The sequence below is a fragment of the Pelophylax lessonae genome (assembly GCF_965119305.1).
Source record: "Pelophylax lessonae genome assembly, chromosome: 2".
Taxonomy (NCBI): Eukaryota; Metazoa; Chordata; class Amphibia; order Anura; family Ranidae; genus Pelophylax; species Pelophylax lessonae.
In genome coordinates, this window is record NC_138769.1 from 602,672,778 (window position 1) to 602,687,103 (window position 14,326).

Consider the following 14,326-nt stretch of genomic DNA (forward strand, 5'->3'; position numbering starts at 1 on the left):
CGGGAAAATGTGCATATACAGCAGATTTGTGCTGAATGGTTTGTTTTTTTGCCCCAACATACACTAACTACTATGCCCAACTGATCCGCTTTTCCTGCAGTTTTGGGGAATCAAACCTAAAACTAGATCATAAATTATTCAACTGGTAGCACATGAGAAGTGACTACCGGAACTATCAAAATTCTGAAGTGTCAAATATGCAATGGTACGTAATTAAACATCACACAAAATAATATTTTGGCCTGCACTCGGCCTACACTAAACCCAGACATACAGCATTTTAGTTTAAAATAACACAAATTTGATGGATCACTATACCACTCAGACTTCCAGGGAGCAGTCATTCCTTATTCAATGGGAATGTGTGGATGAGGATTGTGGGGTCCCTGATGTGAAGCGGGCCCCCGGGAACAAAACTAGTACACAATTTGACCAAAAAAAAAAAAAAAAAAATTCATGGTAAAATGCAACCAGTTCATGTCACAGCAATGCAAAGTGTAAGTAGCAAGATAAGGCTAGGCAGGATGACCACAGCGAGTTTTGGTCTAAGCACTTGTTAAATTACTCTTTTTGGCATTTTGTGTTTACGGTCAAGGTTTCAGTTGAATATTCTCTCTATATAGTTTTTGTTAAAAATGTATTGCATTGATAAGAATTATCAAGGCTCAACAGCTACAGGTGTACCTTAATGTTTGTTTTCTCCATTGTTTCTGAAAATGTAAGAAAAATAGAAATATTTAATATATATATTTTATATTATAAAACAAAAAAAAGGGAAAGAAGGAAGAATAGATAAGTTCTGGCAAACTTCTTTACAACAATCTTAACAGACCAAGGTTTTCCATTAGCTGGCTTGGCAGCCTTTGTATCAAGCAGGCAAGTCCATCCTTCCACAACCAGATCAAGGTTTAATACCTGAAAGTCTCCCTATGAACAAATTCATGGATCCCTTGGAAGCCCAGAAGAAAGCCAAAATATATGGTTATAACTGCAGTATTTAGGGGGAAAAAATGCTACAGAGTAGGAGACTTCCAGGTTGGGAAGGTACATTGGCACAAACTTTCATATCAAAATAGATTTAAACACATTCCATATACAACCTTTTGGACCCATCTTTATGCTTTTTAAGCCACCCCAGACCCAAAACATATTCCCCAACTATTTACAGTCCTGCCTGAACAACGGCTCTGAGAAGCCATTGCCACTGATATTTATGGACTGCAGGTCTGCAACTTGCATTACATTAATGCCACTGCTGGCGAGCCGCGCAATGCCTTCAGGTGATATTGCTTCCATGGCAACCATGTTGGTGGTGATGAGGGCCTGTGGGGTGGGAGTGGACGCAGTGCTGCCATCTGAGCCTGTCCCAGTTTCCATTGGCACAGTTGTCATTGCTACGGGGCCAGCTTGGCCTTTCTTGTTTGTGTGTGTCTTGATGTGCTTGGACAAGTGATCACTCCTCATAAATCGCTTTGGACACTCTGGACACATAAATTTCTTTTCACCTAGGGAACACAGACATTGGCATAAATTAATCACAGCTTCAATAAACAAGGACACAGCAATAGGTGTATATAAAATGTGCAGTGAAACATCTGGCTTGGAGGTCTGGCTTATATTTTATTTACTACACTATATTGTCAAAAGTATTGGGACACTTGCCTTTACATGCACATGAACTTTAAATGGCATCCCAGTCTTAGTCTGTAGGGGGTCAACATGGAGTTGGCCCATCCTTTGCAGCTATAACAGCTTCAACTCTTCTGGGAAGGCTGTCCACAAGGTTTTGGAGTGTGTATGGGATGGTTTGACAATTCTTCCAGAAGTGCATTTATGAGGTCAGGCACGGATGTTGGACGAGAAGTTCTGGCTCGCAATCTCTGTACTAATTCATCCCAAAGGTGTTTTATTGGGTTGAGGCCAGGACTCCGTGCAGGCCAGTCAAGTTCCTCCACCCCAAACTCACTCATCCATGTGTTTATGGACCTTGCTTTGTGCACTGGTGTGCAGTCTTGTTGGAACAGGAAGGGGCCATCCCCAAACTGTTCCCACAAGGTTGGGAGCATAAAAATTGTCCAAAATGTCTTGGTATGCTGACTGATACCTTAGGAGTTCCCTTGACTGGAACTAAGGGGCCAAGCCTAACCCCTGAAAAACAACCCCAAGCCATAATCCTCCCTCCACCAAATGATTGGGACCAGGGCACAAAGCAAGGTCAATAAAGACATGGATGAGGGAGCTTGGGGTGGAGAAACTTGACTGGCCTGCACAGAGTCCTGACCTCAACCCGATAGAACACCTTTGGGATGAATTAGAGCTGAGACTGCGAGCCAGGCCTTCTTGTCCAACATCAGTGCCTAACCTCATAAATGCGCTTCTGGAAAAATTGTCAAACAATCCCATCACAAAAACACTCCTAAATCTTGTGGACAGCCTTCCCAGAAGAGTTGAAGCTGTTATAGCTGGGCCAAATCAATATTGAACCCTACAGACTAAGACCGGGATGCCATTAAAGTTCATGTGCGTGTAAAGGCAGGTATCCCAATACTTTTGACAATATATAGTGTATTAAAGCTGAACTCCCAGTAGATATACTGTATTAGACAATTATTGCAGTAATGAAGTACTTGAATATGACTTGATTATCTGTATGTCACAACCTCTTATACAGAACAGCTCAAACTGGGAGAGAGGGGCAGTACAAGAATCCAATCAGCTGCACTGCTTTGCACATACACTAACAATAGACATACTGATAGGAGGAGAGTGGAGTGATAGAGATGAGCTTATCAATTGACTGCTACTCCTTTCACTGTGCAGCAGAGAAAAATCAATTCGCACACCCTGCCAGCCAGGACTGTGCTGTGTAGCAGAGCTATATAAATCTCAGAACAGGTTTGACATCTCATCTGTGTATTTAGCAGATTGCCTGGAGTTAAGCTTTAGTATAAAAGCTTTGTATTACAAATACATATGGAACCCCCATTACACATAGTTCAGAGCACTAAGCGTTTCCTTGAAAGAAAGCACTGCAGAAGCCGTTTGACTTCAGACATTCTTTCTACCCTTGACTGAACAGATCAGCCAGGAAAAGGGTCACATTTTTGTGCACACATTTCAGTTATTGAAATTTGTAAACCCATGAAGAGGAGGTTGGGAGATACTTGCTGGCACTGGATGTGAAATTACAAAATATTTGAATTTACTGGACCAAAAAAATAAAAACATACAGCACAGGACATAGGCAACGAATTCACATACCACGGGACGTCCTCAGACAATTAATACAAAGGGTGGGCAATAACTAGGCAAACGAAAAACGGTGCCAACAGGCCAAAAAAAAAAAAAAACAGATCAAGTTGAGAGTGCCACTGCAAGCACCTTGCAGCCAAAAGCTGCATCTGAAGAAAATTGACATCTACCTGCTAAAACAATTAGAAGGCATTAACAGAAGACCAGGTTGCAGCCTTACACAGCTGGGCAACATAATCTTGGTATCAATATACTCCTACAGATTTGGTGGAGCACACAACAATGCAACAGACGGTCTTCATGTAAGAGCATAAGCTCTCGCAATCAAGTGTCTGAGCCAGGATGCACTGGTGGATTTTGAAGCGGGGTTCCCCTTGAGAGGTCCCGATGAATATCCTCACTGATATAGAATGCTGAACACACCGAAGAAAAGATGGCCTTGGGTGTAAAACAAACTTTGTTGTGAAGTATGAAGAAAGGCCCTTTAAACAGGAAAGGGCTGCCAGTTCAGATACACGTCTGACAGACAAGGCAAGGGTCTCCAAGGAATCTCTTATGGGCTCAAAGGATTTATGCAGGGCACCAGGCAAAGTAAAATTCCCAGGTTCAATAATAGATTATTCTGGAAGTGGCCTGTCTTGCTTTTAGTAAAAGTTGGAAGCACAGACTCTGAATTCCCCCAACCCTTTAATACTAACAGCCATGTCGTTAAGCCAGGTGGAACACAAGGGCCTAATTTTGGCCTATTGGGAAGAGACCAGGGATCGCCTGCTAAAAGCCTGACTTTGTACCAACTTAATGATTAAAAACCAGCACTTCCCCAAAAATGTAAACACTCCAACAGCTGGAAAGACCCAATTACCCCAGCAAGTCCACACATTTATACAATATATTCCAAGCACTTAGAGACTCACTACCCTAAGAGCTACAAAATTGTCCTTGTCAGTAAAGAAAAATCTTCAAGTTATTTTTAATAAAGTGCTTCATAAAGAACTTTAAGGCTGGGTTCACACTATAGTAATAGAAATCACGTGATTCACACCACATTGCTGTGCAGATCACATGCGATGTCTGTGCAATGCAAATTCAGCTATACAGACTGTCCAAAATGGTGCATGACCCTTTTTTGGCCTGCACTGGAATCAGATCGCATGGGTGTTCACAATCATGTGATCCGATTCCTGAACCATTTGACAGCTCGCACTGCGATCCAATCTGGGGGTGTCATTACCATAGTATTACCACACGCAGCGGTTTGCACAGGGCAGTGTGACCTGCCTGCCAGAAACATACGATGCGGGAACCCCCACTGGAATTGCACTGGTTCCGGCATCGCAATAGTGGGAACCTAGCCTCAATGCTAACCAGAAAGTTAGACTCTACAGCCATGGCCAAGTTTTGAGAATGATACAAAGAATTTTTACAAAGTCTGCTGCTTCAGTGGTTTTTAAATATTTTTGTCATATATTACTATGGTATAATGAAGTATAATTACAAGAATTTCATTGATGTCAATGGCTTTTATTGACAATTACATTGCTTTCTGCAAAGAGTCAATATTTGGAGTGTTGACCCTTCTTTAAGACTTCTGCAATTTGCCCTGGCATGCTGTCAATTAACTTCTGGGCCACATCCTGACTGATGGCAGCCCATTCTTGCATAATAAATGCTTGGCGTTTGTCAGAATTTATGTTTTTTTTTGTTTTTTGTTCCCCAAGCCACTTAGTTATGACTTTTGCCTTACGGCAAGGTGCTCCATCATGCTGGAAAAGGCATTGTTCTTCACCAAATGGTTCTTGGATGGTTGGGAGAAGTTGCTCTCGGGAGGATGTTTTTGTACCATTCTTTATTCATGGCTGTGTTCTTAGGCAAAATTGTGAGTGAGCTCTCTCCCTTGGATGGGAAGCAACCCCACACATGAATGGTCTCAGGATGCTTTACTGTTGGCATGACACAGGACTGATGGTAGGGCTCAGTTTCTCTTTTCCAGACAAGTTTTTTTTTTTTTTTTCGGATGCCCCAAACAATTGGAAAGGGGATTCATCAGAAAAAATGACTTTATCCCCAGTCCTCAGCAGTCCAATCCCTGTACCTTTTGCAGAATAGCAGTCTGTCCTTGATACTTTTCCTGGCAAGAAGTGGCTTGTTTGCTGTCCTTCTTGACACCAGGCCATCCTCCACAAGTCCTCGCCTCACTGTGCGTGCAGATGCACTCACACCTGCCTGCTGCCATTCCTGAGCAAGCTCTGTACTGGTGGTGGCCTGATCCTGCAGCTGAATCAACTGTAGGAGACGGTCCAGACGCTTTCTGGCCTTTCTTGGATACCCTAAGCCTTCTTCACAAATGCAGTTAAAATGTTTTTCATGGGAATAAAGGGGTTGTAAAGGCAGTGCTCACAATCACTGCCAGCCCCACTGCTAGGATAACCTGTAGTATACAGTATGTCACGTGAGTGCCCTTGCCGCTCTCTTCCTCCAATGTATGTACTACAAAGGGAGGGGCCGAGATCTCAATCTGTTGTCTGCCGGGCAGTCACGTGACCTCCCTCTGTAGTGCATACATCGGAGGAAGAGAGCGACGGGTGGTCACGTGACCACTGAACGTCAAGGAGCAATAAGGTACTTGGAAGAATTTTAACAGCATACACTGTATACTACATGTTATCCTAGCAGAGGGGCTTGGCAGTGATTGGGAGCAGTCATTTTTATACTGTTCAGAACAGTGCTAGAAGGGGAGAGGAGGGGAGGGGTGGCTCACACACAGAGCTGATGGGAAGGGAGGGGAAGTGAGCAGAGAGGAGAGCTGCAGGTGCCAGAGGCAGGTAAACAGCCATAATAAAGCGTGGTCAGTTTATGGGGGGGGGGGGGGCAGAAACTGACAGAATCAGCCAGGTATTTTAGGTGATAGAAGGGACCAAAATACACAGCACAATCACTGTGCTGTTATTCATGCTTTAAAGGAACAGGATCCTTTTTTTTTTTGGATAACAAACGCCTTAAGTTCATTTTCATTGCAGAGATTGACTCTGCAATTAATTGCAATTCATCTGATCACTCTGGAGTATATGCAAATTGCCATCATAAAAACTGAGGCAGCAGACTTTGTAAAGATTAATATTTGTGTCAGTCTCTAATTTCTTGGCCACAGCTGTATACCAATGAGTAATTTTAAGCTTGTGCATCGATGAAATCAGCCACTAGGTGTCACTCCTCCCTCAGTGACCATAGCTTCCAAGTAGGGCTGAAAAAACAAATCAATTAAATCGACAACTGATTATAAAAATAGTAGACAACTATTTTCATTATCGATTAGTTGGTCAGCATACAGAATGCATTATTTTTATTTATAGGGAAGCACACATACAGCTCAGTACACCATCGATACACGTCAGTATACACAGTGCAGCACACATACAGCTCAGTACACTGTCCATACATGTCAGTATACACAGTGCAGAACACATACAGCTCAGTACACTGTCCATACATGTCAGTATACACAGTGCAGCACACATACAGCTCAGTACACCGTCCATACATGTCAGTATACACAGTGCAGCACACATACAGCTCAGTACACTGTCCATACATGTCAGTATACACAGTGCAGCACACATACAGCTCAGTACACTGTCCATACATGTCAGTATACACAGTGCAGCACACATACAGCTCAGTACACCGTCCATACATGTCAGTAAGTGCTTAAAAACTTTTGAATGTGTGAGGAGCAATGCCTCAGGGACATGTAGTCCTGGGCAGGAAGTGAGTGGTTCTAAGGGTACAAGTTATTTTTATCTTGCTATAGGGGCACTCTATACTATATTTTGCAACTTGCTATTGGGGCACTCTGAAGGCAGGAGGAGCCTCGGTGGGGGGACTCCAGAAGAGGAGAATCAGGGCTGCTCTGTGCAAAACCATTACACAGAGCACGTAAGAATAACATGTTTGTTGTTTAAATTTTTTTTTTTTTTTTTTTTTTTTAAGACTCTGTCCCGGGAAGATTAGCATCTGTACCCAGAGATGGTGGAGGCTGATAGAATGGAGGGAATATAAAGCATTATAATTACATTTAAAGTAAACTTTTCCAGTATTGTGCATATATTTAAAATTATCATATCCATTACAAAAAAATAAAGTCTCAGCTTTTAGTACTACTTGATTTATAAAAGATTTATATCTCCCTTCATATACTGAAGCTTCATATCTGACTGCTAGTTAAAATGCTCATATATCCTACTTCTGGGTGTATTATATATGATATAAGTAATATATAATTACTTTCACTGTTTCACAGTATGAATGAACCCCTTATGGTAGCAATCTGCTCTAATTTTATTTTGTTTTCTAACCCCATTATGACAGGCGATACAAAAAAGCATGCTGCTGCTGCTATTAAACGTCTTAGGGCCCTTTCACACGGGCGCTCCGTATGTCCGCAAATCATCCTATTTTTTTGCGGATGATTTGTGGACATAATGTAAGTCAATGGCATTGCGGATGTCAGCGGAATACCATCCGCTGACATCCGATTTTCTTCCTTTCAGTTCTGTTCCGTTTTTTGGAATGGAACAGAACCCTATTTTTCCTCCGTTCAAAAAACGGAAAGGAAGGAAAATCGGATGTCAGCGGTGTCATCCGCTGACATCCGCAATCCCCATAGACTTACATCATGTCCGCATATCATCCGCAAACGGATGGGATGATATGCGGACATACGGAGCGGATGACACAAGTGTCATCCGCTCCGTGAAAAAAAAAAAAAAAAAAGTCCCGCAGAGGAGAAAAACAGCGGAGCGGCCGTGTGAAAGAGACCTTAGGCCTGGTTCACTGCTGCTTTTTACAGAAATGCACTAGAGTTCATTTAACATGGTTTTCTATAAGACACATTCACATCTATGCTTTTTTCAGCCGCTGCGTATTTGTAAAGGGTCAATTACTTTTTTCAATGCAAAACGTTGCTTTTTTGGCCAGGCCCGACAGGACATCAAGAGTGCAGTCGACTTTGGCATGCCGAATTTGTTCAGTGAGCTGCACGTCACCAGCTCATTGTACAGGGGCGGACAAGCAGGTAGGTAACTTTAATGCAGAAGAGACAAAGCATGTCTCTTCTGCAATAAAAGTTCTCCATTTGCCCTTTTATTATGTACCATAAAGTTCCATTTAAGGCGACCATTCCACTTGGTCCAAGTGGTGGCAGAGATCATCTGACTGCCAGTTGTCCACTCGTGGGATGTGGGCTGCAAAAATGGCTGGACAGCGCGTTTCTGCCCATGAGTGTCTGGTTTGCTTTCTTGGATGTCCATGGATGCCATGTATTTCCATTTTCTCAGAGGCAATTACGGACCATGCAAATTTCATGTGAAATTTTGAAATTTAAAGTATTTGTTGTGGGACTTTAAGTTCAGCATAGGACAAATACCCTTATTTTAGTAGTTTTTATTTTTATAGTTTTGAAGCAGACGTTAAAGCGTGCAGGTACTTTGTGTCTAGAGGAGCTGGGGGCTCCTGGGGAGAGTGGCTCTGGACTGTCCTATGAGAAAGTAAAACCTTCCCACCTGTGACCTCTGATGAATTGGTCAAGTTTGTCTCCATTTGTTTAGGACTGAGACAGAAGAATCAACCATAGGAATAGGCCATTTCTTTGCTGAATTCTATCCAGTGTAAAAAGTTTGCAAACATTTTGGGAGGAGTGAAAATCCTCTCAGGAGTGACCCACTCAAAATAGACTGCACATTCAATCTCTTCATGAACAGGCAATGTTTTGTGGCTTTTGTAAGTCTCTGTGCCTAAAGGAGCATGGTGAGACAGAGAAGAGACAATTTGCACAATGCCAAGGCTTTAAGTGGTTCTAAAGGCCTTTTTTTTTCTTTTAATTACAAAGAAGTTATACTTAACTGCTCTGTGCAACGATATTGCAAAGAATGGTCCCTCTACCTGCTCTTTTTGGCAGTCCCCCACCAGCGCTTTCCCCTCCTTACTAGTGCCCCCATAGAAAGCTGCGTGCTATGGTGGGTGGGAGATAAAGAATTAGGGCAGGTACGCTCCAGAACCGGGTTGTTGTGGTCCATAGACATGCAGCGTAGCTCGTTCATGCCCCCATTTCCTCCTCACAGGATCTGACTGACAGTAGCAGGGGCCATTAGCTGTAATATACTTACCACCCATCTATAAAGTATTTAAAGGGTTTGTAAAAGGCACATAGTTTTTTTTACATTAATGCAGTCTGCATTAAGGTAAAAAGCCTTCTGTGGTGTGCAGCAGCCCCCCAAATAGTTATCTGAGCAGCGCCCCCCCCCATAGTTTTTTTTACATTAATGCAGTCTGCATTAAGGTAAAAATCCTTCTGTGTGCAGCAGCCCCCCAAATAGTTATCTGAGCAGCGCCCCCCCCCCCCCCCCCCGATCCAGCCATATCCAGGAGAGCCTTGCCTTTCTGGGGACTCACATTCCTGATTGGATTTTGGTAGGAGACGGTGGGGGGGGGGGGGGGGGTGAAGGGGTTTGCCAAGTGTCTGAATGGACACAGAGCAGCGTCTCAGCTCTGCCAGGAGTGCCGACATGGGACCCGAAAAGAGGAGGATCTGGGCTGCTCTGTGCAAAAAAAAAAAAAAAATCACTGCACAGGGCAAGAGAGTATGATATGTTTGTTTTTTGTTTTTTTTTTTTTTTTTTTTTAAACGAGGCTTTAAAACCACTTTAATCTTTTGGAAAAAATATGTGCTCAATGCAAACACACTAGTCTTCTCTTTAACTGCCCTCATTAGCCTTAAAATATATGTATGCTTTATTCTGACCAAAATACTGTGCTGCAGTAACAAGGCAACTAGAAGACAGCAGAAATATTCACTTGCAAAGAAAAAATAAATATTTAGGAGGGAGGAAAAAATGTGCGTATATAATCTTGTATCTTCCCACTTACCAGTATGGGTGCGCCTGTGTCTCTGCAATTCATCACTCCGAGTAAAACGTTTACCACAGAACACCCAGGTGCAGGCAAATGGTCTCTCTCCTGTGTGCCAGCGTAAGTGGGCCCGTAGATGAGAGGTCTTGCCATAAACTTTACCACAGCCTGGGATGTGACAGATATGCTGCTTTTTCTTTCCTGGTTCCGAGGTACCCCTGAAAAAGATAATGCAATGTTTACTCTATGAAGATCTGTCCAGTATTTTATGGTAATATGGCATTTCTTTCAGCTGAATGTTAAAGGCGCATAAAATTATGTCACTGAATGGAAGGTTCTGGAAATCAGGAGATATTGCAGGTGCTCTTTAACGTAAATCTTGCGTTACCCTGAATTCTCAAATACATTAGGTGAGAACAGGAACAGATAGTTTTCCACTCTGCCCAGTCCCAATAATCGGCCAAAATATAGATGCTTCTGGATCCTTATCAGTTACAATTTCAAAGGTAAAAATTACATTTTCAATGCAAACATTACATACCTTCCCTCGCTGTCTTTACAATATGGACATGTGCAAGCCTCCCTGCGCGTTCGCCTAACAGGTTGGGATGGAGTACCTGGGCTGGTCTCACCGGCCTCCAAAGTGGAGTTATCAACATGCATCCCATCGGTACCAGATGAATGAATACTTAAATGGCCACAAGCATCACCTGTAAAAAAAGCATAAAATGACCTTACTTATAAAAAGAAATTCTAGCTTAAAAAGAAATTGAACCCCCCAAAAAATAAAAAATAGAACCAGAACCTTCTAATTAGCCTTTCAAAATGGACTAGAACGAGGAAGATGACACACCGTGTGATTAGCTCAGAATTGCAAGACTGACTTGGTGATCGGAAAAAATCTCTCCACTACTTTAGGAGTTCAGAAATTTCCCCAAATTAACCTATGTGCTGTTGACAAACTGCATCATCCTCATATTAAGTAAAACACATAAGTCAAACATGGTTGGAAGAATACACTTCAAGGTTCAACGTAAACCTTGTATTAAAATACATTTTGGAGTTACCTGCTGAGCACCCTAGCTTCCTTTGAAAATAACAGATGACAATGTAAAATTGAGCCATTTGCCACTGCTGAACACAGAGTTCCTTACCCAGGATAAGTATACAGATCAGGGAAGTCAAAAGATAAAATCAGATGTCCGTATCTGCATACCTGATACTTAAAGTGGCTGTAAAGTCAGAAGGTTTTTTTTATCTTAATGCATTCTCTGTGTGCAGCAGCATCCTCGTACTTACTTGAGCCCCATCTCTGTCCACGACTGCTTGGCAGTCTCCCTCCTGATTGGCTAAGACAGCAGTGGTGCCATTGGCTCCCGCTGCTGTCAAAGTCAGCTAGCCAATCAGGAGAGGGGGTGAGGCCAGGAGCACAGAAGAGGGACCAGAGAAGAGGAATATCTGGGCTGCCCTGTGCAAAATCACTGCAACAGAGCAAGTAAGTATACCATGTTTTTTATTATTTTTTCCCCTTCTATAAAAAATAACAGACGACTTTACAATCACTTGAATATAATTCAGTGCCTGAACAAAATAGCAAATTTTTTCTGTCTCAATCCTCTGTGTAAATTAAGGTTTACCTACTGAAATCTTTTACTAGAATCATCTAAAACAGTTATATAGACAAATGTTTTGAGTCAGAACCCCAAAACTAACTACCATTGCAAATCACACCGCATCAAACTGAACGGTACTGTGGTTTGGTCGTCAAACACGCTGAATTGGGAAGTCATTACCAATTAATTGACACCCATGCACATCTCGGAGGGGCAGCGTGCTCACATACAGGAGGTACTAAGTGCCCTAGTAGAGTGCGCCTTGACAGGGAGAAATGAAAGACGGATGGGGGCGAAGCACAACCTTATCCTTGTGAATCACCAGATAAGGTGGACAGGATAACGCCGCCAGTTCCGACACCCTGCACGCAGAAGTGATAGCCACCAAAAAGGCCACCTTCTGTGACAGCGTAAGCACGGGAATCTCCCGAATATTTTCAAAAGGGAGGCTTCTGTAGAGCTAAAAAGCACCACATTGAGATCCTAAGGCAGCAACGGAGCCCACTTAAGATCCAAGCCAAAGAGGAGTGAGGATGCACCACAAAAGACTCACACCACGCAATGTACGTCTTCCACGTACAATGGTAGATCTTCCTCGATGTAGATTTCCTAGCTTTTAACAATGTAGGAATCCCCGACTCAGACAAACCTCTATCCTTTAGCACCTGGTGCTCAACAGTCAAGCCGTCAAAGCCAGCGACTGTAAAGCAGGATGGAAGATCAGTCCTTGGGACAGCAGACTCCCCCTGAGAAGAAGCTTCCAAGGAACGTCGGCAACCAGCCGCACCAGATCAGCGTATCAAGCCTGGTGAGGCCAGCCTGGGGCCACTAAGATGACTGGAATCCCTTCTGACTCGATCCTACGCAGGAGTCTGGGCAGAAGCTTGACAGGAGGGAAGACTTATATCAGATGATACTGACCTCACGGGGCCACCAGAGCGTCTGTGGAGTCTGCCAGTGGATCCCTTGACTGAGCCACAAATCTCTGCACCTTTCTGTTAAGCTGAGACGCCAAAAGATCCAGCTCGGGAGTGCAGAGGTAAGGGCACTGGCTACAGCAGAGTCCAGAGTCAGGCCCAAATAGTCCAGCTTTGTGGACGGAACTAGGGCAGACTTCTAAAAATTCAGAATCCAGCTGAATTCCTGCAGAGTTCGTATTGTGATCTCCAGGTTCTTCACCTGAGGCGGAGACCCGGTCGTATGCGACCTTGTGAGACATTTATCTCACAGGGCCAGCCCACGTCCAGTGGGGCTATGCCGCGGTTGACCTAACGCGGAGCTGAGTTTTGCGCACGCTCGTTGGTCAGACTGGGGTGACCACTGGATCTAGATTATTCAGCCCAGTCCGGCAGTTGATAGTAGATCTCACAGGGGAAAAAAAATAAAAAATTATCGTCACATAACCAAGAAATTGTCAGTTAAAGAAACGCAGTGCCGTATCGCAAAAACTGGCCTGGTCATTAAGGGGGGGGGGGGGGGGGGGAAAGCTTCCAGAGATGAAGTGGTTAATGGAAACATGTACTGAGAAAAATATGTAGGCTGCCATCGATACCCTCTGGAGATTTTGCTTTGCCATCTTTAGCCACATTTCATGTCTCTTATCCAGAGGCACCAAGCATGTAAATTAGAAAGCCAAAGTTAAGTCATAATCTCCAAATCTGTAACTTGTACTTGGTAGTGACTCAGTAATTAAAGCGTATGTAAATGCAAAGCCAATAAAAGTAAAAAAAGTCAACACAGATACCTGGCACCATACCCAAAGATTCGGCCCCATTTTTATTCACACAGAACCTCCATAGAGACCTCCTATTGGGCATGTTATCTGTGTTCAAGTGACCGCTCAGTCAATACTACCAGGGGGCTTAAACCATGGATAGCATTGACAGAATGCAGCAGGATAAAGGGGTAGGTTTTTGTAACTTGCAAAAAGGAAAGAAGAAAAGGATGCAAAAAAGTATACCTAAAAACGTTGACTCCAAAATGAATGTAATGATTTCATTTTTTTGGATTTTAATACCTTTTAGTCCTTTGTATCAGCATGACACCCAGGCAACTAGCATTTTCAGAACAGATGATCAGGAAAGAATACTTTAGCCTCTCTCCTGTCGTATTCAGAGTAATGTCTAACAGAAAAGTCAAACTCCCAAGGTGCACTTTAGAATGACAGGGTGCTGCAAGAATACCTAGAAATCTGACTAGAAGCAAGGTCAAAATTTTTGGGGGAGCATACCCATGTATTTCTAAAGCTGCTGCAGCTATGGACCAAAAGACATGTATATTAAAAAAGAATAGCGCGCAAATGCAAAAGAAATTACTACCAAATCTGAAGACAATCTATAAATAAAAATGGGGATTTGGTCCCACCATATGGCCATATCGTGCTCAAGCCCACTACTGCGTCAAAGTACCCCATTATCAGTGGGTCCTACACTATCCATGAAAAAGAGTGATCAAACAAATAGGCACTAGCACACTAAAGAAATCCTTAAAGCGCCATGACACTGAATACTTTGCTTATCCGTGCCTAAAGCATCCCACAATGTATACAAAACTACAGT

General features: G+C 43.0%; 1 protein-coding gene across 3 annotated transcripts in view; it reads right to left on the reverse strand.

The window, feature by feature from the left end:
* Positions 1-454: 454 nt before the first annotated feature.
* SP1 (Sp1 transcription factor) overlaps positions 455-14,326 on the reverse strand; it is a 44,909-nt gene continuing 31,037 nt past the window's right edge. For all 3 annotated transcript variants that reach the window (XM_082245625.1, XM_082245626.1, XM_082245627.1), the window contains exons 4-6: positions 10,697-10,865; positions 10,174-10,373; positions 455-1,505 (exon numbers count right to left, since the gene is read on the reverse strand). In XM_082245625.1, the coding sequence (XP_082101751.1) occupies positions 1,159-1,505; positions 10,174-10,373; positions 10,697-10,865 (716 nt within the window). In that variant the 3' untranslated portion in view covers positions 455-1,158. The remainder of the gene's footprint in view (positions 1,506-10,173; positions 10,374-10,696; positions 10,866-14,326) is intronic.